The sequence below is a fragment of the Glycine soja genome, chromosome 6, assembly GCF_004193775.1.
Source record: "Glycine soja cultivar W05 chromosome 6, ASM419377v2, whole genome shotgun sequence".
Taxonomy (NCBI): Eukaryota; Viridiplantae; Streptophyta; class Magnoliopsida; order Fabales; family Fabaceae; genus Glycine; species Glycine soja.
The window spans coordinates 7,768,564-7,793,279 of NC_041007.1; the positions used below are offsets into that span (position 1 = coordinate 7,768,564).

At 33.6% G+C, this 24,716-nt stretch overlaps 1 protein-coding gene across 5 annotated transcripts in view; it reads left to right on the forward strand.

The window, feature by feature from the left end:
* Positions 1–3,860: 3,860 nt before the first annotated feature.
* The window catches only part of LOC114415269 (BEACH domain-containing protein B-like), a 43,451-nt gene continuing 22,595 nt past the window's right edge, over positions 3,861–24,716 (forward strand). For 2 of the 5 annotated variants that reach the window (XM_028379872.1, XM_028379876.1), the window contains exons 1-20: positions 3,861–4,109; positions 4,296–4,366; positions 4,463–4,668; positions 6,131–6,194; positions 7,468–7,687; positions 8,066–8,242; positions 9,438–9,758; positions 13,121–13,343; positions 13,736–13,804; positions 14,188–14,649; positions 14,799–15,114; positions 17,101–17,565; positions 17,697–17,855; positions 17,962–18,111; positions 20,916–21,071; positions 21,270–21,311; positions 21,445–21,789; positions 23,712–23,885; positions 24,011–24,171; positions 24,284–24,602. In XM_028379872.1, coding sequence (XP_028235673.1) covers positions 4,550–4,668; positions 6,131–6,194; positions 7,468–7,687; positions 8,066–8,242; positions 9,438–9,758; positions 13,121–13,343; positions 13,736–13,804; positions 14,188–14,649; positions 14,799–15,114; positions 17,101–17,565; positions 17,697–17,855; positions 17,962–18,111; positions 20,916–21,071; positions 21,270–21,311; positions 21,445–21,789; positions 23,712–23,885; positions 24,011–24,171; positions 24,284–24,602 — 3,942 coding nt within the window. In that variant the 5' untranslated portion in view covers positions 3,861–4,109; positions 4,296–4,366; positions 4,463–4,549. Of the gene's footprint in view, positions 4,110–4,295; positions 4,367–4,442; positions 4,669–6,130; positions 6,195–7,467; positions 7,688–8,065; positions 8,243–9,437; positions 9,764–13,120; positions 13,344–13,735; positions 13,805–14,187; positions 14,650–14,798; positions 15,115–17,100; positions 17,566–17,696; positions 17,856–17,961; positions 18,112–20,915; positions 21,072–21,269; positions 21,312–21,444; positions 21,790–23,711; positions 23,886–24,010; positions 24,172–24,283; positions 24,603–24,716 lie in introns of those variants that run through there. The other 3 variants (XM_028379874.1, XM_028379873.1, XM_028379877.1) reach the window with 3 other exon arrangements.

The window sequence follows — 24,716 nt, forward strand, 5'->3', positions numbered from 1 at the left end:
TATTTTTCATGACATTTTTTTTATAATTTTAAAATTTTCATCCCTTTAAATTTTTGTAATATTCTTAAACATTCTATTCGCACAACAAAATCATTTTTTAACATTTTTCTTATTGCTCCTGACATTTTTATATTTTCAAGATATTACTCTTTTGTTTTCATGTTTTTAAAGTTTAAACTCTATAATTTTCTACATTTGATTCTATTACACTTTCTATATTGTAATTTTTTTTTTTTGGGAAATTCGGTGCTTTTGATGGTAACCCGACATTGCTGTCTTGGATATGTAAAGACGATATAGTCTTGCTCAATGGTCAAGTTCTTCTACTGTTTCGGATACTTCAAGCACTACACAGACAAAAGAGACAGAGAGAGGTTGCAGAAGGGTAGTACACTGCTCTGATTGGGATATTTACTGTACTTGGTGGGTTAAGTCGTATGTATTTCCATGCATATTTCATTATAGTTGTTTTTACTTTGTAAAAATTAAATGATATATTCAACTGAGTTTCATTATAAATGACATTATGATATTTGTTTATGATCATGGTTCTTTATGTAATGTGAAAATTTGTGTTTTGTTTTCTCCTATCATTTTCAAGTTCTGTATCTTAAACTTATTCATATTTTCCTATTAGAAAAAAAGTAAATAAATCAGCATGGGTTACGTCAAATGTAATGGCATGTTACATGTCTATGTGGAACTAACTTTGTTGACAACGTGCTTTCAGAGGGTGGATCAATTTGTACACATACCTATATGCATTCAAGTATTTAATCAGTTATCAAGACATCTCAATTTTTTAGATTTGCATCGTTGTTGCAAGAAATGTGTTTTTAATGTCATTTCTCAAATATTTTTAAATCCCTACATTTCCTTCTTCTTTTTTCCGCATAGTTTGACAAAGACTTCTTAAACCACTAGCATAGACCCAACACTCCAATCTCGTTTACGTTTCATTCTAATATTAATACATCGCATTCACCGTTACAATAATTCATAATGTGTATTTAATAATCTAAAATTATTTTTCTTAATGTGTTTAAGAGAGATTATTTGACAAATTGAATGTTGTGAAATGGTGAATAGAAACTAGTCGATATATAACTATTTTGATAATTTTTATGTTAAATATTTATTAGATATGTAAATATTAATTTTCCTTCACTTATTATATATTATGTTAGCCTTGTCTTTATTAGGAAAATCTCAAATCTCACATTGGTTATATATGGTGTCAAAATATAATATACAAGTAGAAGATAATTCTCATCCTAACAGTTAGTTTTTGAGGTTGAATTAGACTCAAATCAACCTTTTAATATGATATTAAAATTTATTCTAGATTTATTAAAAGATCACCCACCATATTATCCACTCACCAAACCCAAAAATACTGGGTGTGAGGGATGTATTAAGAAAAATCAAAGTCTCACATTGACTGAATATAAGACCAAGATAATATATAAGTAGAAAACAACTCTTAACCTTCAAGTTAATTTTTGGGATTGATTTAGGTCAAAATTCACATTTTAAGATAAGTAAAACCTCTAATAATGATTATAAGAATATTAACTGATATGATAATGATGTACAATGGCCCATAGATCCAAGACTCATTTAGATACCCCACCTTTTGAATTGTCGGATGCCAATTAAGAGAAAAAGAAGACTTTGAAGAAGAAGCAAATTAGGAGAAGAGATTACATGTATTCCCTTGTGCAGGCACAAAAATGTTTATGAAATTAATTATATAATTTTATTAGAATAAAAAAGTAAGTGACATTCTTACCAAAAACATGAATTATTTATTACATTAAATAATCTAAATAAAAGAGTAATATGTGTTTTTTTATGTAATGTTTTAACTTGGAAAAGTTAAATTCATATCACTTTTATGAATTTTTTTTAAAACTACAGCTAAACATATCTCCAAAACAATATTATTTCCATTAAATGTTTTCCGTTTAAAAAACTAGTCATATTTTAATATTACTATGTCTTAAATATAAGAAAATAAAAAAAAAATTGGTCTCAAATATAAAAAATTTCAATCAACTTTATCTTCATTTAATGCTATTATCTCTAAAATGCCTTTAATTTAATTGAGGTTTTAGTTCCAAAGACCTTTTTTTTTTCTTTCCTAATACCGAGTTTCAATGAAGTTAAATTGGAGAAAAATTTAAATTTTAACAATTGAAATTGGTGCAATTAAATGTAGTTAACTAATTTTTTCAGTTTGAATCATTTTATTCTCTTATTATATTTAAGATCAAATGGAATACGTAGTAAAATTGCGTAATTACCATGCTTAAGGATGAGTAGGTAATTCATAGGTAGGGGTGAATGTAGGTTAGGTTATGTGTTGGGAGCCTATGGCCCAGCCCATTTAAAACATGATTTGATTGACTTGTTTAGTAAAACTGTCAAGCTTAATTTTTTTTAAAAACATTTTTAGTTAAATAAGTACAAACCATAGGTCTTAAAAAAAACTTATTAAACTTGACGGACTGACTTATTTAACAACAATATTTGTTGATAAAAATATTAAACTAAAATATGTTTTTTGTCACTATAAATATCGAAAAGTTTGAAATTTGTCTTTGCAATTTTTTTTGTATGTTTTTTCGTACTTGTAAAATTGAAATGTGTTATTTTTTGGCTTGGAGTTAGACTTTGACATATTCGAACGCAGGAGACATTTTTTTAATTTATATTTTAAAATGTAATTCATAAGGGTTAGAAATTGCCACATATTATAGGATTATTTTTTTTTGCCAAAAAAACCCTTTCTCCCAAACCCATAACAACTACACCAAACACCATCCTAGCGTTATTAGTCAAAGCCACCCCCGAACATAACCATCAAAACCATTAAACCACCAAACATCGTGTGTGTTCCCTTCCCCCTCAAATCTATGATCTCGATGCTATCGCATGTCTCCACCATCGCCATATCACCATTTGTGACCCTTGATGCCATTGTGCGTGCTATGTTGGTTGGTGCAGGTAGTGGCACGTGGTGGACGAGGTGGTGCAGGGGAAACATAATTCCACGTGTCCAACTTTAGTGAACATTTAGGTTTGGATTCGTTCAAAGCCTAACTCTAGGTAAAAAAATAACACATTTCAATTTCATAGAAATGAAAACACATTGAAAATTTTACAACAACGAATTTTGAACTTTTTGATATTTATAGGGACGAAAAAATATTATTATTAATATGATGTATAATATTATAATTGTTCTAATGAAATTACAAAATTATTTTAGTGATTTGACGATGTGAATTATTTTAATATTTGAAATAAGTTAGTTCCTATAAGTATGCATGAATAATGAGAATAATGATTGTTTTTTTTTTTTAGGGTTTAAAAGATTCTAATAACTTATCACATGCAATGTTTGTAGTCGAGTTTTAGTTATATTTTATGGTTTAAAATTACCTTACTATTTTTAATGAAATTTTCTAGCTTGATTTTTTTTTTTTTTACACTTCTTAATATCAAACACACCTCTATATTTCAAATTTACATAAAGATTGAGCCTAAACCTATAAAATAGGCTCATGACAAGTAATATAAAATTTACAAGTAAAATTTGATTTAACTTGATTCATTTTTATCCTTACTTGTAGGATTGACACAATAATATAAAAATTCTATATTTATAAGTGTGAAATCATATGAGAAAATCCATAATTTATTTTCTTGTAAAATTTTCTTAGATCCGGAGTGGATTGGAGAATCTTTACCTAAGGGTGAGTAGGTGTTCATTTAATTAATTAATAATTAATTTATTTCTACGTACATTCTTACATGGATGGAAAATGAAAAGAAGATGGAAAAGAAAAAAAAAAAAAAAACCAGAAGAAGGGCAACGTGGAAATTAAACGAGTAATTTAGTGCTTTCCTCTTTCTCACGCATTCCTTCATCATATCATATAATCATAATCATATTCTCTCAACGATGACAATTTCATTACCGACGCTATTATAGTAGCTCCTCCGAACAGAAAAAAAGCGGGGTTTATATTGAAGCTCCCACAATCGCTATTTCCGATCTCAATTCGCAAACCCTAGAACTCTTGATTCTTCACACTATTCAGGTATATATACTCCGTCTCGATTTTATTTTCGATGTTTAATTGAATATTTTCTGTTTTCGAGAATGGCGTGTGTCTTTTACATTGAATTCTCTAGATTATTGAAATGCTCACAATCCAGTGTTAATTAGTGAGTCGAATGATCTTCGTCGGAGCTAATTTAATCCTTTTAATTTTATGTCTGATTAGTGAGCTGAAACAGGGACGGTTGAAGTTAGTGTGTGGAATTTCTGGTGTTTTTCTAAAGTTCTTTTTGTTGAGTAAGTGGTTTTCACCTTTTTTTTTGTCATCGGTAATCATTGTGCAACACTCAACTTGATTGTGTAATCTTACCAGTGGTGATTGGTTTGCTTTAGCTAGAAAGTTAATTTCACGATTGTGATGGGTGGAACTGTTGATTGGTTCGTGAACTCTCAACGCTGAGCTGATTTTGGTGAGGAAGGATGAATATCGTTAAGGGTGTTGCTGACCTCATCAGAAGAACTTCTGCTGGGCATACTGGCGAATCTTCTAGTTTACAAGCTCAAAAGTACTCTCCTCCTGGGCCCAGGATTCGCTTTAGGTAACATACACTTTTTTTTCAAACGGTTTTTATTATGGACTCAAATAATAAAGCTCCATATTTGTGTTAATATCTTTTTTTGAGTTATGGTGATGTGAAAAGTATGTTATTTCACATGTATGGAAGAAGCACAAGTTATCATCTAGTGTCCTCAGAGTGTTTAGCAAGTTTTTATGGCTGCTACTGCCAGCCTTCTTCCATAATTGAGTAGAGTTTTAGGAAAGGGAGTTTTATCATATATCTAATGTTTCATTTAATGTTCTGGTGCATAAAGAATAAATTATGTTAGACAAATTCTTGGGGGCTATTAATATCATATTTTACTAATAGGTATTGCCATTAGCAGTGGTGGGCTTGTAGGTGTCATCCCTCTTGAGATTGGGAGTGTATGGTTGTTAAATAATAAATTAAGTGTAATTATTTTTATGGAACCTTTGTCCTCTACCCACAATGAGGACAGACACATTGCTTTATTAAGATTATTATTTTGTTACTGCTTTATGAGAATAAATGATAAATTTAATGTTTAAATCTTGTTGAGTTTGTATCAAAGAATGGGGTGATTATTGTCTTATGGAACAATACTACCCTTGGTTATCTCGTCCTTTTTGGACTTGCTTGAATCCTTTCCTTGTATGGCATATGATCTGTTTGGGATGACACTGATGAAACATGCCTTATTTTTCATGCTATTATTTCTGAAATGCCTTCCATGTTAGAGCTTTCAAATTCGAAAGAGTGCTTATATATATAAGCCTTCAACATTTTTGATATCTATGGTGAACTATATCGGTGTAACATCTGTTGCTGGTGGTCATAGAAGAGAATGTTGTTAGATGCTGTAAGCTGTTAAGACATGTGAATTACTTTTTATGCAAATGTATATTTCCTAAGTTCAAGATATGATGGCATTTATTTAATTTTTTTGTTTATTTAATGGGTACATGACTATGTAGAGTTGGCAAACATTGTCTGAAGTTTTATATGATATTTTTTTATGGGTGGTGGTGGTATAGATAAAAATGTATAGTTAAGGGCTGAAAGTGCAATTTGGGTTGGTGACAATAAGGTCATTAAGAACTAGAAGATTATAAGGGAAAACAAAACAAAACAAGACACAAATTACAAAGGAACTAGGAATGCAGTGAGGCTGTCCAATCCCTTTGCATGTCATCAGCATTGTCTGGTCTCTTGAAACAAACTTTTCAGAACACCAGAGAAGCCTAGCACTACAAAACCTATCCCAAAGCAAGTTTTTGGGCAAGGTGACACCCTTAAAGATGTGTGCATTTTGCTCTAGATTTCTGCACCAAATTATAGCAAATTAAAAGAGGGATTGAGTGAGGAATTAAAAGCGGGATTTTACCAGAGAACAAGTCACAAAATCATTTGTGTTAATAGTTGTTACTTACTATCCCTTTTTCTTATACTTGCGTTTAGTTTAATTTTTAACTATTTCCAGTGATGTTGGCGATGAGGCAATTGCAAATACTCTTTGGGAGCGACATGAGAAAGTTGATGATAAGGTACGGTTGGATTTATACTTATTGGATATTTAATTTTCTGAAGCTTGATGAGCTTCATATGAACTATTTATTGAGAATTACATATGTGCATTTAAGTCATGTAGATATGTTGTCTGTAGGTGCATTATTATTTTTTTTGATCAGCAAAAGTATGATTATATTATATATAGTAGTAAACTCAGTACAAGTGGTACTGTTGTATATACATCCTAGCAATGATATATGCAGAGCTATGGTGTCCTAATACAGGCTATAAAGCTAGAATTAGGCAACCATAGATCTGTCTGTAAGCTAGGCACCCAACCACAAAATATCTATGAACTAATCCCCCCGTGAACACAAAACCCAGCCCTGATGTTGCTAGACCAGGAGTGGAACGGAATGTCAAATCCTTTTTCCATATTTTTAAGCCAGGTCCAGCAGAAGAATAACACATCCTCCATCAATTTGTGACCATTTAAGCTTTCGTTTGAAAAGACAATCCTATGCCTATGATGCCATATACACCAGGTCAGAGAGATCCACCAAGTCTGCCATCGTTGTAATCTGATACCATTAAGATTACAGTAGGAGTGTTGAAGGAAATGGTCTCTTGAAATGTCCAGGAATACACCCACTATGTTTAACCAAGACAGTGATTCCCACCATAGTGGCAAGATTTAACACAACTGAAAAATAGGTGAGATGCATCCTCCTCGTAAATTCTGCAGAATGGGCAGCAGACATCGTTGATTTCCACATTCCTTCTCCTTAAGTCCTTTGTTGGCAGTCTGTCCCGGATCAGTCTCCAAGCAAAGTGTGAGGCTGTACTTGGGATTTTTAGCTTCCATAGGGCAGTAAACGCTCCATCCTGATTCTCATCTGATGAATATCTATCGAGCAGCATGTAAGCATTCCCCACTGTATAGCTCCCACTTGTATCTCCCTCTCAAATCCAAGTGTCTTGTCGCTGCACTTGTCTTTTAGACTTTCTATATCCTCCATAAATTTTGCAGCTATGTCTATTTCACCCTCCAAAAAGAATCTCCTCCACTGGAACTGCCATTCCCAACCTTCATCTGATGTCGCCCCTAGCTGCTGGATATATTATTGTTGCTGTTGAGAAATGTGGTACAATGTTGGGTATATGAATTAATTAACATGCTTTCTTAGCTTGTGTTTCTGCATTTGTTCAGAATGATGCTAAATGCATTGCTTAATATCTTTCCCTCACAAAAGTAGTTGTCTATTTAGTAAATTTGCTTAATATAAGATAGTGACCTTGATGTTGTAGGTGGAGAAAAGGAGGCTGCTTCATGTTTTCATCAAGCAATTTGTAATTGCCTACAAGGATTGGGAACCTGTGAATTTGGGCATATTATTAGAGTCTACTTCTGTTGAGAGTTTATCATCTGCCGATGATGTGGTTGTTGGTTGTTCAGCTGGACATCCTGTTGAAGTCATTCGGGTATTAATTGAAGAGGTCACACAGTTAAGCTCACTAGTTACTGAGTGTAAGTTGCAAATCATTTCCATCATCATTATTATCGTCACCTTCTTTCCTCTTAAGTGTTAAGTAACTTCTACTACAAGGAAGTCCAAATAAGTTTATGGATGCAATTAAAATTGGAGATAGGGACCATCTATATGTGAAACAGATGCAAGAAGGGAGTACATATACTTATTCAAAATTCTTCTATTGGTATCAACTGTTTCATTTACTTCTAAATTTTCATTTGTTATGTTCTAAAATGAGTCAGACTTTTTCTCAGAATACAAGATGTTTAACCTAACAATATAGAAATGGTAATTTTGGTCACTTGTACCAAAACTGTCATTGCTTACATCAGTTACATGTAATTACAGTAATTTATGTTTTCCCTTCTTTTCAGTCAACACCAGCATGGGGCAATCGTCAACAGATTTATCTGGGGCTGCTGCAAAATTGTTCATTACTTCTGAAGGATTTTTTATTTTGGATGCGCTGAAAATTATCACTCGTTCATTATATAATTGCAGAGTTTTTGGATACTATGGTGGAATTCAAAAACTTACAGCCTTAATGAAAGGTATAATCAATACTATTTGACTAATGATTTTCTTCTTTTGTTCCTGATATTGATTGCTTCTGTGGATGATGTTTGCTGAAAACTGTAATATGTTTTATCTTATGTTATTTATTTATTTTTTTGATCTGCAAAAATACTATTATATTAGATATAACCAGAAGTACAAGAGGTACTGTTCAAAATACAAATCAGCACCAAGATATGCAGAAATATGGTATCTTAATACAAGCTAATTAACAAGAGTTAGGCTACCATACATCTGACTGTAAGCTTGGTATATAACTACCCAGTATCTATAGAATACTCCCCCCCTTATTACAAAAACCATCCCTGATATTACTGGACCAGTAATGGAAAGGTAAGTCAAATCCTTTTTCCAGGTTTCTAAGCCATGTCCAGCAAATAAATATAGCATCCTGCATCAATTTGTTGGCACTGAAATTTTCATTTGAGAAGACAATCCTATTCCTATGGTGCCAAATGCTCCTAGTCAGCGCTGCATCCTGGTACCCGAAAGCCAGCAGGAGGAAATGGTGCCTTGGAGTTTGCAGGAAAGCTCCCACGATATTTATCCAAGACATCAATTCCCACCATAGCGGCATGACCTTATCACAGGAAAAGAATAGATGTGCTGCATCCTCTTCAAAATTCCTGCAGAATGGACACATACTGTCATTGATTTCCACATTTGTCCCTGACGTAAATTGGTATTTGTAGGCAATCTGTACCGAATTAATCTCCAAGCAAAGAAAGAGGCTTTAGTTGGAATTTAGAGTTCCCATAAATCATTAAAGACGCTATCCTTTAGTATTATGGTCTGCATATTGTTTCTTTATAATCCTTTAGTATTCACTAATGTTGCCAAAGACTTTAGACCTATGCGTTTCGCTGTTATAGCTTAACAAATGCTCATTGTTGCTTATTTTTGTTTCTCAGTCTCACTTTAAAGGATATACTGCTATGCATTTTGTTCTAGCTGGCTTTTGTTTATGAACAAAATATGAAATCAATTCCTGAATTTTGACAGGATTTTATTTCCAAATCTTACTTTCCACTCTTCATATGAATTATAAGCTTATGTTTTGGAAATTTACCTTTGATGCTTTAAGTAGTTGCCTTTTGTAGTTTCCTAATATGAGTCCTTCATGATGGGAAAATAACGGAACTGTTTTTTTTTGTGTTCAATTTGTCATAGGGGCCGTGGTCCAACTTAAAACCATAAGTGGTGCCCTTTCTGCTGATGAAAGTTTGTCCGACTTTGCTGTTGAGAAAATCAAGCTGCTCCAACAAATTCTTACATATGTTGTATCAATAATTTATATTTTCATTGATTTGGGTTCAAATATAGACAAAAAGGATGAGTTATTCTGCAGTCTTGTAGGCTTTATTTCACATGCTGATGCTCCAATCATCTCTTCAAATAGTTCAAAGGTTTTGTCTACTGAAGCTAGGTTACATTGGCGTCAGAAAGCAATTGTTTCTGTGATGGAAGCTGGTGGCCTAAATTGGTTAGTAGGTAAGGTAGGCATCTGTTATCATTGTATATTTTGAGGTTATTAGTCATTTGTTGTTAAATGATTTTCTAATTTGGCAAAAATATGTTCACTAGGTAAATACAGATGCATGAAGGGGTATAATTAATTCAGTTAATATATTATTAAATGCTGGCTAAAAAAATTGATCCTTAGGTTGCTATAGTTTCACTAACTTAAAAATAGGTTCCTATAGCTTTAAAAAGTTTTTATTTGGGCCCCTATAAAATTTTTAAGTAGTCATGTGGGTTGACGACCATTTAGACTTCATTATATGTTTGCCATTCTGCAGCTGTGTTACTGTTACAGGTATCCACGACTAACTATGAAATTTCATAATTAGTTAGGTTCTAAGTAAAATCTTTTAGGGTCCTATTTAAATGTTTTTGTAAAAAATTCTGAACTTTAGGGACCTTTTCAAAATTTAATGGAACTACTGTACAGGGACCTAGAGTTGTGTAACCTGAAATGCCTCCTGGGCCCCCTATTTTTTTTTTCCAGAAAAAAGAAAGAAGTGACTTGGACCTACCTTGTTTCCTACTTGAATGTGAAGATAAGTTAATTAAGGGTGCGTTTGATACAGTCTAGAGTACAGTACAAGAAGAACAACACAAAACAAACACTTGAGTTACAGGACAATTTTTTCATCTGTGCATTATTTGATAGCCAGTGGACAGCACAAACAAAATATTATAAAATTACTGAAATGACCTTTTTAATGTTAATTATTTTAATTTGTCAATTTTTTTTAATATAATTCATATTATTATTGTTATTATTTAAACGAATCTCAAGGAGAGAGAAAACACTAACAGAATTGAGGAGAAAGATTGTGATATTCAACCCAAATGAGAAAAAGTTACACCTCAGTCTATATAGGCAGTTACACAGTTGTAACTGTCAACTGACTCTAGTCAGTTAACTAACTAACTATGAAAGCACTGAGAACTATAGTTAAGCCTACACAGTAGCTAAGAAAAGAAAAGACTCTATCGAGTAAATATACTCCTATATTATATATTAAAAAAATAATATAAATCATTAGTGTTTGGATTCAATGATTCAACACACTCATCTTATGCAATTACGTGAGCTGTTAGGAAGGGCTTCAATTCAATTGAAGATTTTTTAAAGCGTGAACAGGGCTGAGATTTAAGAAGTAAGAGAATCAATTGGCTGAGATTTAAGAAAATCAATTGTACGTAGTAGGGCTTCAATTCAATTGAGGAAATTGGTACAATTTTTTGCAACTGAAAAAACTCCATTCAATTGAATATTTAATCCTTCAAATTACGGACTAAATTTCTGCAGTTGGCATGAAAAAACTCCATGCAATTGAAAATTTGGTAGGGCTTCAATTATTGTTTCACGCTATTGGTAGAGAAAGATGTCAATGGTGGAAAGCGGCACAGCTCTTCCGAATTCCGATTCTTCAAATCACGGAGAAACACGAAAACAAAAGCTTGAGTGTTTCTGTTTCTTATTTGATACAGTTGTTAAAAAGAGAGAGAAGAGAACGAGAGTAGGGTGAGGGATAGGTGGGTGAGGGATATGAGAGGGGTGGAGGTATGCATATCTTTTTAATACTTTGTACTAGGAACAAAAAGTTGTCTCATGATTTTTTAAGTAACAAACTTTGAAATTTTTGTCCTGTTCATGTTTATTTATTTGTGCTGTCCCAAGATCCTTTTTCAAAACAAACGTAGAACAAATATCATTGTTCCGTCCAGTACCATGTTTTTTAATGAATCAAATGGATCCTAAAAGATAAAACATTTATTGGCGTTCTTCTAAATACCTTGGACTTCTAGGTTAAATTAGTTCTTGAGATTGTATTAAGTTCTCTTTCTTCATTCTTGTAATTAAACTAAATTTCAGCTTAATTTAGGAACCAATCTAGGTTTATATCTACCCTTCATTACTGAAGGATTTTTTTTTTGGAAGGCAAAATTAGGATATTATTAATAAAGTAAACAGTACCAGAGGTACTGAAGAAAGCAATTACAAGGCACTAGGTGCCACCTTCCAAAAACAGAAATAACAAAACCCCAACAGAGCCCATCACAAAGGACATCAATACAGATATCGATTAACCAAAGGCCTCCATAAGATTGGTAGACCAATGGTTATAAGATGTATTGAAACCTTTGTCTCCATAATTACTGAAGGATATTTGTAAGGGGGGACATATAGGGGCATAATTAAAGAATAAATTTATGGACTTTCATCATACAAAAAACTAGTTTTTTGACAGAGCCTAGTTGCTTAAGTGGTTTAGAGTTTGGTCTCCATCTTACCTATTCTTAGTAAAATAAGTTTCAGCACAAGGTAAGGTCTGGTTTTTGCTTTGTCATTATTTTTACACTAGATTAAGTTTTTAGGATGATTGGTCCCACAATAATCAATCAATGCTTGTTACTATGAAATTATGTTTTCTAAATTATGGTAGTGGTTGACATAGAGAAATTATATGTTGGTTGAATGCATTCACTTTTCAGATTTCTACACTACTGCTGCTGCTTATAATTATGACTATCACTTCTATATTACTTCTTTTACTTATTTAAGTTTTCCCTCTGATGCTTGCTCTGAATCTGTTCTTCACCTGTTCTTCATTGTTTTGGTTGCTATGGTCTCTGTATATCACCCATTATTTAGCATTTTGGCAAATATTGGCTGTTTCTGATGTCTCTGGACAAATTCTTGATTATTATTTTTCATGTTGAGGGATATTTAAGGAGGCTTCTTTGGCAATTCACTAAGACTGGTGTAAAACACGTGCCATTTAATGGGTTTTCAGTAGCACATATGTTAAGGGATTAGGAAGCACTGTTTCATTGATTTTTCTTTGTTGTTTTCTGTTTTGATTTTCGTTTAGGAAGATTCCTTGTCATCCTTTTAGAATTCATTTTTTTTGTCTATATAAATTTCTTCTTTCATATGAAAAATTAATGAAAATGATTTGGGTCTCCTTAAGTCGAGAGGTTGAGCTTTACATTCTCCTTAGCATTAATTTTGCATCACAACAATCCTTTGTTAAATAGCTCTACTACCACTCCTTTCTTTGGCCAACCCCGTGTTTATTGAATTTCATGTGATGTTTATATGGGGTGTGGCTGGTCCATAATATTTAAATGTTAATTTCAACTTTCGAACCAGCTATGTGTTTAAACTATACCTGTACCTATAGTACCTCTGGTACTCTTATATATAAAATACATATTTACTTTTGCTGAGCAAAAAAAAAAAATGTGATGTTTATATCCATACTGCTTAGTTTAAACTTATTTTATATCTTTTGTTCAATTATCATCCATTTTCTATTCACCAAACTTAATTTTTTCAGAGCTCTTACGTGTCATTAGAAGATTTAGCTTGAAAGAACTGTTGATGGATGATTCACTTCACTATTTGTGCTTGAAAATCCTTTCTTTGGCCTTATCTGCAAATTCCCGGGGTCAGAATCATTTTAAAAGTATTGGAGGGCTGGAAGTGCTACTGGATGGTCTTGGATTTCCATCAAATTATGCAAAAACTTACAGCAATTTTATTTTGGCTGATGGATTCAGGTATTGTTGGGTGTATCTCTAGCCAATTATTCTATATTTGATTTAGGGGCAGGATATGATGATTCTTTTAAGCTTGTTGTATCTGCATTTTTCTTTTTTGAGGGATCAATGAATGACTTGAAGTTTGAGTTTGTGGAAAATAATTTCATGACTAGCTTGATGTTGGTGAATCTCCTTATTTCATTCATCATAATTTGAGTTTGCTGTCTGTTTTACAAATATTTGGGATTAAAATGTACTTGTTTTCTCCTCTACTAGTCTTGTCTAATGTAGGATATATTTGGTATTTCTCCTATTTGTTTCTCTACCAGAGAGTACTATGTTATCTACATTGTTATATTATACAGCCTGTCTTGCATTCCCTGATAAATTGGTCTGCTTGTTTTTTGCAGGGATGATAAACCATTGCAAAAAAATTTTCATCTTCGTATTCTTGCTATGGAAGTTTTGAGGGAGGCTGTGTATCCTTCATAATTTGCTCATGTTGTGAATTTCAGAAGATTCCACTTTTCATTCAGTGAACATGGTCATTTTGATGAGTTCTTTGATGTGAACTGTTTTATGCTAATTATAAAAAAATTGAAAACATAAAACAATTTTTTTTCTGCATCAACATCATTGCCTATTGACATTCTGAAACATTTCATGTGTGTATTTACTAGAGATGTATTTGCTCGTCATTCTTAGGTATTCCTCTCTGAATTTTTATTCCTGTGGCAGTTAGGACAATGTTGTCCTTTTTTGCATTTAACTTGAGTTATTTTTTTTTGATTGATTGCTACTTGAATCTCATTCAAATTTAGTGTAAAAGTTATTGATGCTTGAGACCTTGACATTGATACAGCTTTGGGAATGTGAACAACTTGCAATTTCTTTGTGAAAATGGTAGGGTGCATAAATTTGCAAATAGTTTTTGTTCACCGGCATTTCTGCTTCAAGATTTGGGATGGGAGAAGGATTTTGCTGGACAGGATGCTGTTGGTATGCCTGGTCTTGACATTCAAGAAAATCAGAATTGCTCAAAACCTGATCCAGTGGTGGTTTCTGCTGGCCTTCCATCACGTGCTTCTTTTTCTGATTTTTGGAATAATTATGTTGTTATGTTGAGCAGAGGTCTCTGTTCATTTCTGTTAGTTCCTGAGGGTTCAAAATCTCTTCATGTTCAAGTATCTTCTGGTCGACTTGCATTGCCTATTTCCTCAGCGTATTATGAACTGTCAATCAAATGGGTCATGAGGGTTTTATTTACAATATTTCCTTGCATCAAAACTTGCTCAAGTCAGAATGAGTTGCCAAGCTATTTAAGGTGAAATTTACCATTGCCTTGCAATGTCTTTCCTTGTGATAAACTATCAAAAACAGTATTGCAAAGTATTTCTTTTAATAAGGTTCTCAAGTAGGACCTTCGCTTATTGAACTAATTTTTGATATGTTGTTTTTCTTTCCATGTTGCAGGGTCTTTGTCTCAACTCTACAGAACACAGTTCTTAATGCATTTAGAAACCTTCTTTCTTCTTCTCCCATGTCACTTGAAATTTTTCACGAAGAGGGAATATGGGATCTTATATTTTCAGAAAATTTCTTTTATTTCGAATCAGGTTCAGATGAATCTGCTGGACAGATATTTGCAGACACTGAGAAGTCTGAAATATCATCTGCTTCAAGGAGCACTGGTAATACAGAAGAAGTTACTGGGGTTAATAGTCTACAGATGCAAGTAATTTCATTTGTTGAATTTGCTTCAACTAGTGATGGAAACACACAGAACATGGTTGGTTCTTTTATTTCCCTCTTCTGGCATACATATTTTTTTGTTTTTTTTAATTTGCTTGAATTTATTTATTTTTTGATTGGCAAAAGAGTATATATATATTATAAATAAAATAAATCAGTACAAGAGGTACTTTGAGCTATGGTAGCCTAATATTAGCAATTGAAAGCAAATATTAAGCAACCATAGATCTATATCTATGCTGGGGTACCCTTCTACAAAGAATTCTAAAGACCAATCCCCCTTATACAAAAAAAGCAGCTCTGGTGTTGCTGGACCATAAATAGCAAGGAATGCCAAATCCTTTTTCCAGATTTTTGAGCCATGACCAGCAGAAAAAGAGAGCATCATCCATCAATTTTTGACCATCAAAGCTGTCACCTGAGAAAACAATCCTATTCCTATGGTTTCATGTGCACCAAGTCAGAGAGGTCCACCAAATCTGCCATCTATGTTGAGAAATACCATTCAGAATGCATTGAGAATGTTGGAGAAAATGTTCTTTTGGTCTTTCTGGAAAAACAATGAGCGTATTTATCCATGACAGGGTCTCCCACCACAATGGCATAACTTAGGTGCATCCAAAAAACAAATGACCTGCATCCTTGTCGTGGTTCAGACAAAACAGGCAGCAGACTTCATCCATAACTATGTTTCAGCTTCTAAGTTTCATCCTTGTTGGCAATTTATCCTGAATCAATTTCCAAGCAAAATGAGACACCCTGCTGGGAAATTTTAGTTTCCAGAGAGGATAGAGAGTGCCCTCTCATCATCTTCTTCAATTATAAACTGATTAAGTGCCCGATATGCACTTCCCACTGTGTATTTCCCTCCCGGATCCCCCTCCCACAACCAACTATCCTGATGCTGGACTTGAACTACCATCCCCTAATTTGCTTGAATTTATATTCATATTCACAATCACATATTACAATTATTTATCTCTAAAGAGAGCATCTCCCATAAGCTAAAATTAACTTATGCACTTCAGCTTTCAGGTAAGTTAGATAATATCAGCTATCCTGTGAAATTGAGGCTTAAATATGGACTTAGCGTCTATAATTAGCACTTTTTGTTTTAATGTTTTTCATCACTCTAATATTACACGGCTGTCATGGGATTACTTGAGATTCATGGATATAATATATGCATGTGTCTACTGTCTAGTAAGGTTTTCTGACATGAAGTGTAAATTTCTTGAGTTTGTTTTCAGTTAGACCTTTTGTTCATAATAATAGGTAGAGAGGAAATGATATTGGAAAAAACCTAAGTCCCACATTGGCTAGAGATAAGGCTAAGATAAATTATATAAGTGAGGGACAACCCTATCCCTATGAGCTTTAGGGGTTGATTTAGGTCCAAACAAACATTCTAAGATGGTATTAAAGCCTATCTTAGATCCATTCAAAGGATTGCCCACCATGTTATCCATGCATCAAGCCCAAAGTGTTGGGTGTGAGGGGGTGTATTGGAAAAACCCAAGTCCCACATTGTCTAGAGATAAGGCTAAGATAACCCTAATCCTATGAGCTAGCTTTCGAGGTTGAGTTAGGTCTAAATTCACATTCTAACCAATGATATGATTTTACAGTAAAACAGTGAATTTTTTAAGCGATACAGTGATTGCATTCTAAAGCTAGATGTTATTATGTCACTCATGTAGTTGTATCTCTAGTACCTCTGGTACTATTTCACAATAATATATATCTATTTTTGCTGAGCAAAAAAAAAAATTATGTCACTCATGTTGGATATTTGTTTTAAATTATGCACTACCTGTCTTGTTAATTTGGCTTTATACATTATTATTTTGCTGAACTAAGAGTTCTGATGTGTATATATTATCCATTTGCATGCTTGTGTTATTTATTCATGATCTTAATTTCCTGAATATCTTTTTTTCTTTTTTAATTTTTTAGATACTTCTGAATGCATTGTATAATTGAAGTAAATTATTTGACAATATTTATACCTTGTTTTAATTAGAGAGAATTGGCTGCTTTGCTGGATGCACTTGAACATTCTGCTTGTAATCCGGAAATTGCACGTGTTCTTGTGGGGAGTTTGGTTCACATCTTGCAGCTTTCCCCTGGGAGAACAATTGCTTCCTTTAAGAAGTTGAATGCAGTCTCTCGTGTTCTACATGTTGCCTGTGTTCAAGCACAAGAGTCTAGAAGACCAGGAAGTATGGAGCCCTCCAATGAGAATAGTGGCATGGAAGCGTTGGTATCACTTCAAGATCAAGATACATGCAATTCACCTGAGATTACACAAAATTGTTTTAATTGCATGAAAATGTGCATGGAATTCTTTGCCAAGTTTATAGCAGCTGCTGAAGATACTAGGAGTTTGATATTACATAGTTTTACATGCATTGATTACTTGTTTGATTTATTTTGGGTGGAAGGTTTGAGAGATGATGTACTTAGACACATAGTCGATCTCATGAAGGTATTCTTTATGCGCTTTTTGCTTGAATTTGGCTGTGCTATAATGTAATTGGGGAAATGATTTTCTTGGTCATAATTATTTTTTGAATATTATGTTACCAGTTTTAACATGGCTTTTTTTTTTTGGGTCAGATTATGCCATTTTCCGAGGAAGATAAAAAAGCAAAGTTGCAGTTATGCTCTAAGTATTTAGAAATGTTTACTCATTTAAGAGAACACGAGAAAAGTTTTGTTGATCTATCTATTGATTTGTTAGTAGGAATGAGAGATATGCTCCAGGCTAACCAAGCAGTATGTGTCCAATATTTATTTATTTCTTTACTCTATTTGCTTAAATGTCTTCAAATGCTTTTGACAATTTAACTGAAGGCTTGGCTTTAATGCTTTATTGCTTCAGTACTATCAGACTCTATTTCGAGATGGGGAATGCTTTTTGCATGTTGTATCATTACTGAACAGCAACCTTGATGAGGCAAATGGGGAGAAATTGGTTCTGAATGTGCTCCAAACACTTACTTGTCTGCTTGCAAGTAATGATACCTCAAAGGTACATGTCTTCATTGTTTTTTTCCCTTGTTTCTTCCCTAATGCTGTTACTTTTTTTTTAAAACATTTCGATTAAGCACATTTATGAATTGTATCTTACTGTTTTTCCATAGGCTCCATAAGTTCTTTCTTTTGTTGTCCTTTAGCTGTTTTTGGATTGTGGCAAACCAATTATGGCAAAAACTTAAGTTGTTGGACTATAACACATGCATAAAATTATTTCTTTATCACACCTTACACAAGAGCCTATGGGCTTATGACATGAACAAAACACTTGCCCATTTTTATCCTATACTTTTTATTGAAAAAAATTCAAGTCCCACATTGGCTAGAGATAAGGCCAATATAGAGTATATAAGTGGGAAATAATCTTAACCCTATGAGTTAGCTTTTGGGATTGAGTTTGGTCCAAACCCATATTCTAAGATGGTATCAAAGTCTATCCTAGATCCATTAAATGGGTCACCCATCATGTCATCCACGCACCAAGCCCTAAAGTGCTGGGTGTGAGAAGTATATTGAGAAAAATTCAAGTCCCACATTGTCTAGAGATAAGATCAATATATAGTATATAAGTGGGGGGAAACCCTCACCCTAGGAGCTAGCTTTTGGAGTTGAGTTAGGTCCAAATTCACATTCTAATATACTCAAATTCAATTTTTATTTAGAAGAATATAAGGTCGACAAGGATCAAACTCTACTTAGACAAAGGGACTCTGGAACTATGTTATAACCAATTTTCCTGAAGCTGTAAAGGCATCTGAATGTGTTTATTACATCTCTAATAAGATATGCCCAAAGAACAAAAGATATGGAAGCTTGGTGCCCAAAATATTTTCTTTAACTACAAAATGGCTTTGGAATTTTCTTCATTCTCTATGCCCAAAGATGATTACGAGCAAATTTTGTCTATGGATTCAAAGGGTTTTTACTTGGGTAGGAGCTAGACAGATAAGCTGAAATTTTAGGGCCGGTTTGGGGTGATTTTTAGTTGTAAGTTTCCAAAATTTTAAAAACAATCGGTTTTTAGTTTTAGTCTCAAAAAATTTTAAAACCAGATTTTAAAAACCACACATTAGGTCTTGAACTGCTGATGCATAAAATATGTATGCACAAGGGCAAATGTACCCTATGCAGTAGTAACAGTGGTCTAAAAGTCCAGATATCAAACCCTAGAGACCAGTTGTATTTCCAAATAGTAAAAATTATTAAACTAAACAGTTGCAGTAATTTAAGAAGAGATTGAATTATTTGTGATTTTAATTTTAAAAGAACGTGTAAAATAAGATGAACGAGAAAACTGAAGTGATATTTGAAGCGACTAGGGGTTATGATTCACTAGGACTAATTTTCCCCCAACCCTAATCCTAGGAAATTCCTACCCAAAGTTAATTACCAATTCTCAAATTTACCTAAAGCCTTTGATTCGGGTCAATGGACAGTTTTGCCTTAAATCGATACTCCAATGATCATGAATATATCAAATTAAGACAAAGGATAAAATAAAGTCCCAGAATGACTAATTTAAAGATAAACTAATCTATTGGAGATTATTCAAACAGTTTGATCATGCAGTTTGGTATAAAACATTCACTACCTAGTAGATCCACCAAATACACGTGGATGATCACCACTGTTTATTCGATTAAGTTAAGATTGATCAAGTGTTAATTAACAATAACAATAAGGTAGAGAATTAATTAACATAAAACATTGAGAAATTTCATTAAGAACAAGGGAAGGAGTATAATTGGAAAGTTACATCATAATCTTCAGACTATAAGGGAGACTAGCCGCTCATGGCCAAAGCAAAAGTAGAAAGCCTAGAAGAAATTAACATAGCATACCGGTAGGAAAGGAACGATGATCACGATTTGTCCTCACGGTGATGCCCACGCCTCAAACGCTCAAAAACCTCTCAAAAACGTAAACTAATTATTGAATTTTGAATGTATTCAAGTACAAACTCCAACATCTTATTTATAGACTCCTAAAGATAATTATTTTATTTAGTTACACTATAGATAGATATTTTGAAATGACCTCTAAAGATAATTACTTTAATTAGGCACACTATAGATAGATATTCTAATATGATCTCTAAAGATAATTACTTTAATTAGGTGTACTATAGATAAATATTTTGATTAGATCTCCAAAGATTATTACTATAATTAGACTCCTAAAGATAGTTTCCTTAATTAAGCCCACTACGACCATAATGATATCCACCATTATCGTTATTGGAATCTTGACGCTAAAGCTTGAGATATTGTGAAATGACGGGGGCCCTCGTGGTTGACCATGACCATTGTCGGAAGTTGTGACGTTTTGGGACGTTGCAAACTGATCACGACCCTCTTGGAGTTGACCAGAGTTGTGGTCAATGTACCACGGCCGTTATCAAGTGAGAATAACATTAGATTTTCATGAAATTGTGTATTTTTCAACTTTTTCGCTTGATTGAGTGGTTGTATTTCTACAAGGTAAAAACTAATGTTCAAACGTGAGTTCTGCCAAGAAAATACATGAAATAACACGAAAACTCATAAAATATCACTCAAATTATGGTTTATCAACTGCCATTATTTTTTCTATTTTCTGTATTTTTGGTTGCATACAAATTTGAGTATAGGCTGATTGCCTTTTGATGATATAATCATGCTTTTTCCTTTAAAGTGTCATTCTTTTTGCTTTGCAACTAGATCATATTTTTATATATTCTCTTTCCTGTACCTGCTTACATTGTACCAATGCATTTCAAATTTTCAATTCAATAACGTCTTGTATTATCATCTCTTGCAGGCGGCATTTAGAACTCTTGCTGGAAAGGGATACCAGACGCTGCAGAGTCTGCTGTTGGATTTTTGCCAGTGGCATTCAAGTGAAAGCCTTTTAGATGCTTTGCTTGATATGCTTGTTGATGGAAAATTCAATGTCAAAATGAGTCCTATGATAAAGGTGATGTGCCAGTACATAGGCCTAGCTTCCAAAAATTGTTTGATCCACTAGCACTGTTTCATTTTCTATTCCAGGAAACTGAAGAAAGTGGTATCTGGCGGACCTGATGCTAAATCTTATTTAGTACTGTGAAATCTTCATTCAATAAATCTTGTTTTCATGTTTTCTTATTTTTCTGCTTTTCTTTTTTGATTTCAGAATGAAGATGTAATAATATTATATCTGATTGTACTGCAAAAGGTTTGCAATTCATTTCCCCTTGCTTTTTCTGATTAATTATTATCTTTAATGATTATTTTAGTGGTTTTGCTAAAGTTTGTTTTAAGAAAATAATGCCATCTGTTTTATTGCTTGTTATCTTTTGATTGGGCAGAGCAGTGAGTCGTTGCAGCATCATGGGCTAGACATTTTTCAGCAACTGCTAAGAGATTCCATTTCTAATAGAGCTTCTTGTGTCAGAGCAGGAATGCTTGATTTTCTTCTTAATTGGTTTTCTCAAGAAGATAATGACAGCGTGATCTTTCAGATTGCACAGTTAATTCAATCTATTGGTGGGCATAGCATATCAGGGAAGGATATCCGCAAAATCTTTGCTTTACTTAGAAGTGAGAAAGTTGGGATGAGGAGGCAGTACTGCTCTGTTTTGTTAACAAGTCTCTTGACAATGCTACATGAGAAGGGGCCAACTGCCTTTTTTGATCTTGATGGGATTGATTCTGTAAGTCCTGAAGCCATTATAGATATATCTCTAGAACTCCATGTTCTTCTTTAGTTACTTTTGAAGTATTTGGCATCCACAGTACTTTTTCTTCCACCCTAGATATATGCTAATATTCAGTATATAGTTTGGTGTGACTAGCTGACATCAATAGAAGAAAAGAAGAGTCATATTTGAATAATAAACATCGTTTATTAATACGGTTAGTGGAAGAGAGAAGAAAACTGAGGACATAATACCCTCTGAAAATGTTTACAGAGAAGACTGTTGATGAAAAAGACATATAAGGAAACCATTAGCTTAAAAGAGGTATCTGATCCCTTTGCCAAGTTGATAAGGGAATCTTTCCTCTCCCTGACCAAAAAATGAGCCTTTATTCTTAATGAAGCCCCAAAAACTAGTCCATCCTCAGATTGTAAAAGCTGGTGGCATTATTTTCTACCCTTACTTTAACTGCAAAATATGTGCATGTCTCAACAGAATATGTGTTTGTCTCCTAAAAAGTCTGAAACATGGAAATGGGAGGTCCAAGCGTTCTACTAAGGTAGCAGGTACGCTGTACGCCCACTGCTCCTGAAATATAATAGAATGTGTATTACAAAGCTGCCAGACAAGGTTGCACACTTTGTTTGGAGGTTGGTGAGGGATTGACTGCCAACAAGAGCAAACCTAAGGAGAAGGAATGTGCAGCTAGATGCTGCCCATTTTGTTCGAGTCATGAGGAGGAAGCGTCCCACAGTTTTTTTGGCTGCCAAAGAATAATGCCTTTATGGTGGGAGAGTCTTGTATGGATAGAAGTTGTAACAGTGTTCCCTGCATCACCAAAGGAACACTTTCTACAGCATTCTTACTGTAAGGCACCAGGAATAGTCCAAAACAGATGGCGAATTGTTTTCTCAAATGAGGAGTTTAATGGACAGAAATTGATGGAGGATGCAATTTTCTTCTGCTGGACGTGGCTTAGATATTTAGATAATGATTTTGAGCTGCCATTCCACTTTTGGGCCAGTAATATTAAATCTGGATTCTTGTACAGGGGAGGTACTAGGCCATAGATACTTTTTGTAATGGGTATTCCAGTGTGCCCAGGGATGGGGATTATGGTATTCTAATATCCATAGCATATTTCCATACCATAATCTCACATTGATAACTTGCACACTGGGATGTACAGATTTTAGTATTATATATATATATATAGCTGATAAAAAAAAATGATATCATTTATATGTTCAAGTTGTATTTAGTTTTGTCAAAACTAAGACTTTAACTTTGGTGAGAGCTTAGTGCTTCTAAGAAAGTACTAGCAAGGGCTAAATTCTTGCTGGAAGGATTTTGAATAAAGTAACTGAAGAACTTATCTGAGGTATAATAATGAAGGAACGAAGTAATCCATCAAATCCAACAAAGCTCACTTCTTGGAAGCCTCCTTTTCTGAGCCAATGAATATATTAAGGAGTATGGATACTAGTGAACTGTTGTTACAGGGGATATGATTGGGTTATGATGATTCTATTATCTTCGATAGAAGTTATGATTTATGACAAATACCATCAAAACTGGCTATGCCAGATCGTAGTGAGCAGCTGACAGAAGTATTACCTGACCATGTCAATCTTGATTTTCTTGACTTATGTAGCATTCAATTATTTTGAATTAATTGTGGTCAATGAATCTGAATATTTAGACATTCACTCAAAATAATTATTTGACATTTCTTCTTAATGAGCTTTAAGTTAAATTACAAATACTCTTGGGTGTATAGGATACATTCTTTATGCTGGTTGTTGATGCCGTATGATGCTTGTAAAAGTAGTTTTCGTTCCCTGCTTATAGTTGTTGTAGAACCAGTTTTTCATTGCCAAATTACTGCTTCATTCTTACATTCCATCTATTATCTCATTCTTTTCAAATTCTTGTAGGGTATCATTCTGAAAACTCCTCTGCAGTGGCCCCTCAATAAGGGTTTTTCTTTTTCCTGTTGGCTTAGGGTTGAGAACTTCCCTAGAAATGGAGCAATGGGTCTTTTCAGTTTCCTTACAGAAAATGGAAGAGGGTCCTTGGCTGTGCTTGCAAAGGAGAAACTCACTTATGAGGTTGGAAATAAATCTTCTGAAAAATCAGTTTTTTTGTTCAACTTGTGTATTGTTCCGTAACATTTTTTTTGTTCTTAATTTTAAATGCACTTTTTTGCTGGCTTGATTTTGCCTGTCCCTTGCAGTCAATTAATCTAAAGAGACAGCGCGTGGACCTGCATGTTAATTTAGTCAGGAGGAGATGGCATTTTCTTTGCATAACTCATAGCATAGGAAGAGCCTTTTCTGCAGGTAGCTTGTTGAGATGTTACTTGGATGGTGATCTTGTCTCATCTGAAAGATGCAGGTTCAAACCTTGATATTTTTTCTCTTTCTATTTCAATGTTTTTATTTTTTGTGATTAATTGCTAAATTGCTTCTTGTGACTCTGATTTGGTTTGTATGGTTTGTTTATTCAGGTATGCAAAAGTCAGTGAATCATTAACAAGTTGCATGATTGGTGCTAAATTCAAGATGCCTCACTATGAAGACAATGTGCTCAAATTTGAATCCATAGCTGATTCATCCCCATTTTTCGGCCAAATTGGTCCTGTTTATTTATTTAATGACGCCATTTCTGCTGAACAAGTACAGAGTATCTACTCTCTTGGACCAAGTTATATGTATTCTTTCCTTGACAATGAAGCTTTGCCTCTTTCTGGTGATAAAGTACCAAGTGGGATTCTTGATGCTAAAGATGGTCTGGCATCAAGAATTATCTTTGGACTCAATGCGCAGGTCCATGAATATTTTGTCCTCTATATGCCTATACATGCATGTTTATTTAGTATTTGTTTGTTTTCATAGAAGAGGTATGTTTGAGCCATATTTCATCAACATCTAGACTCAAGC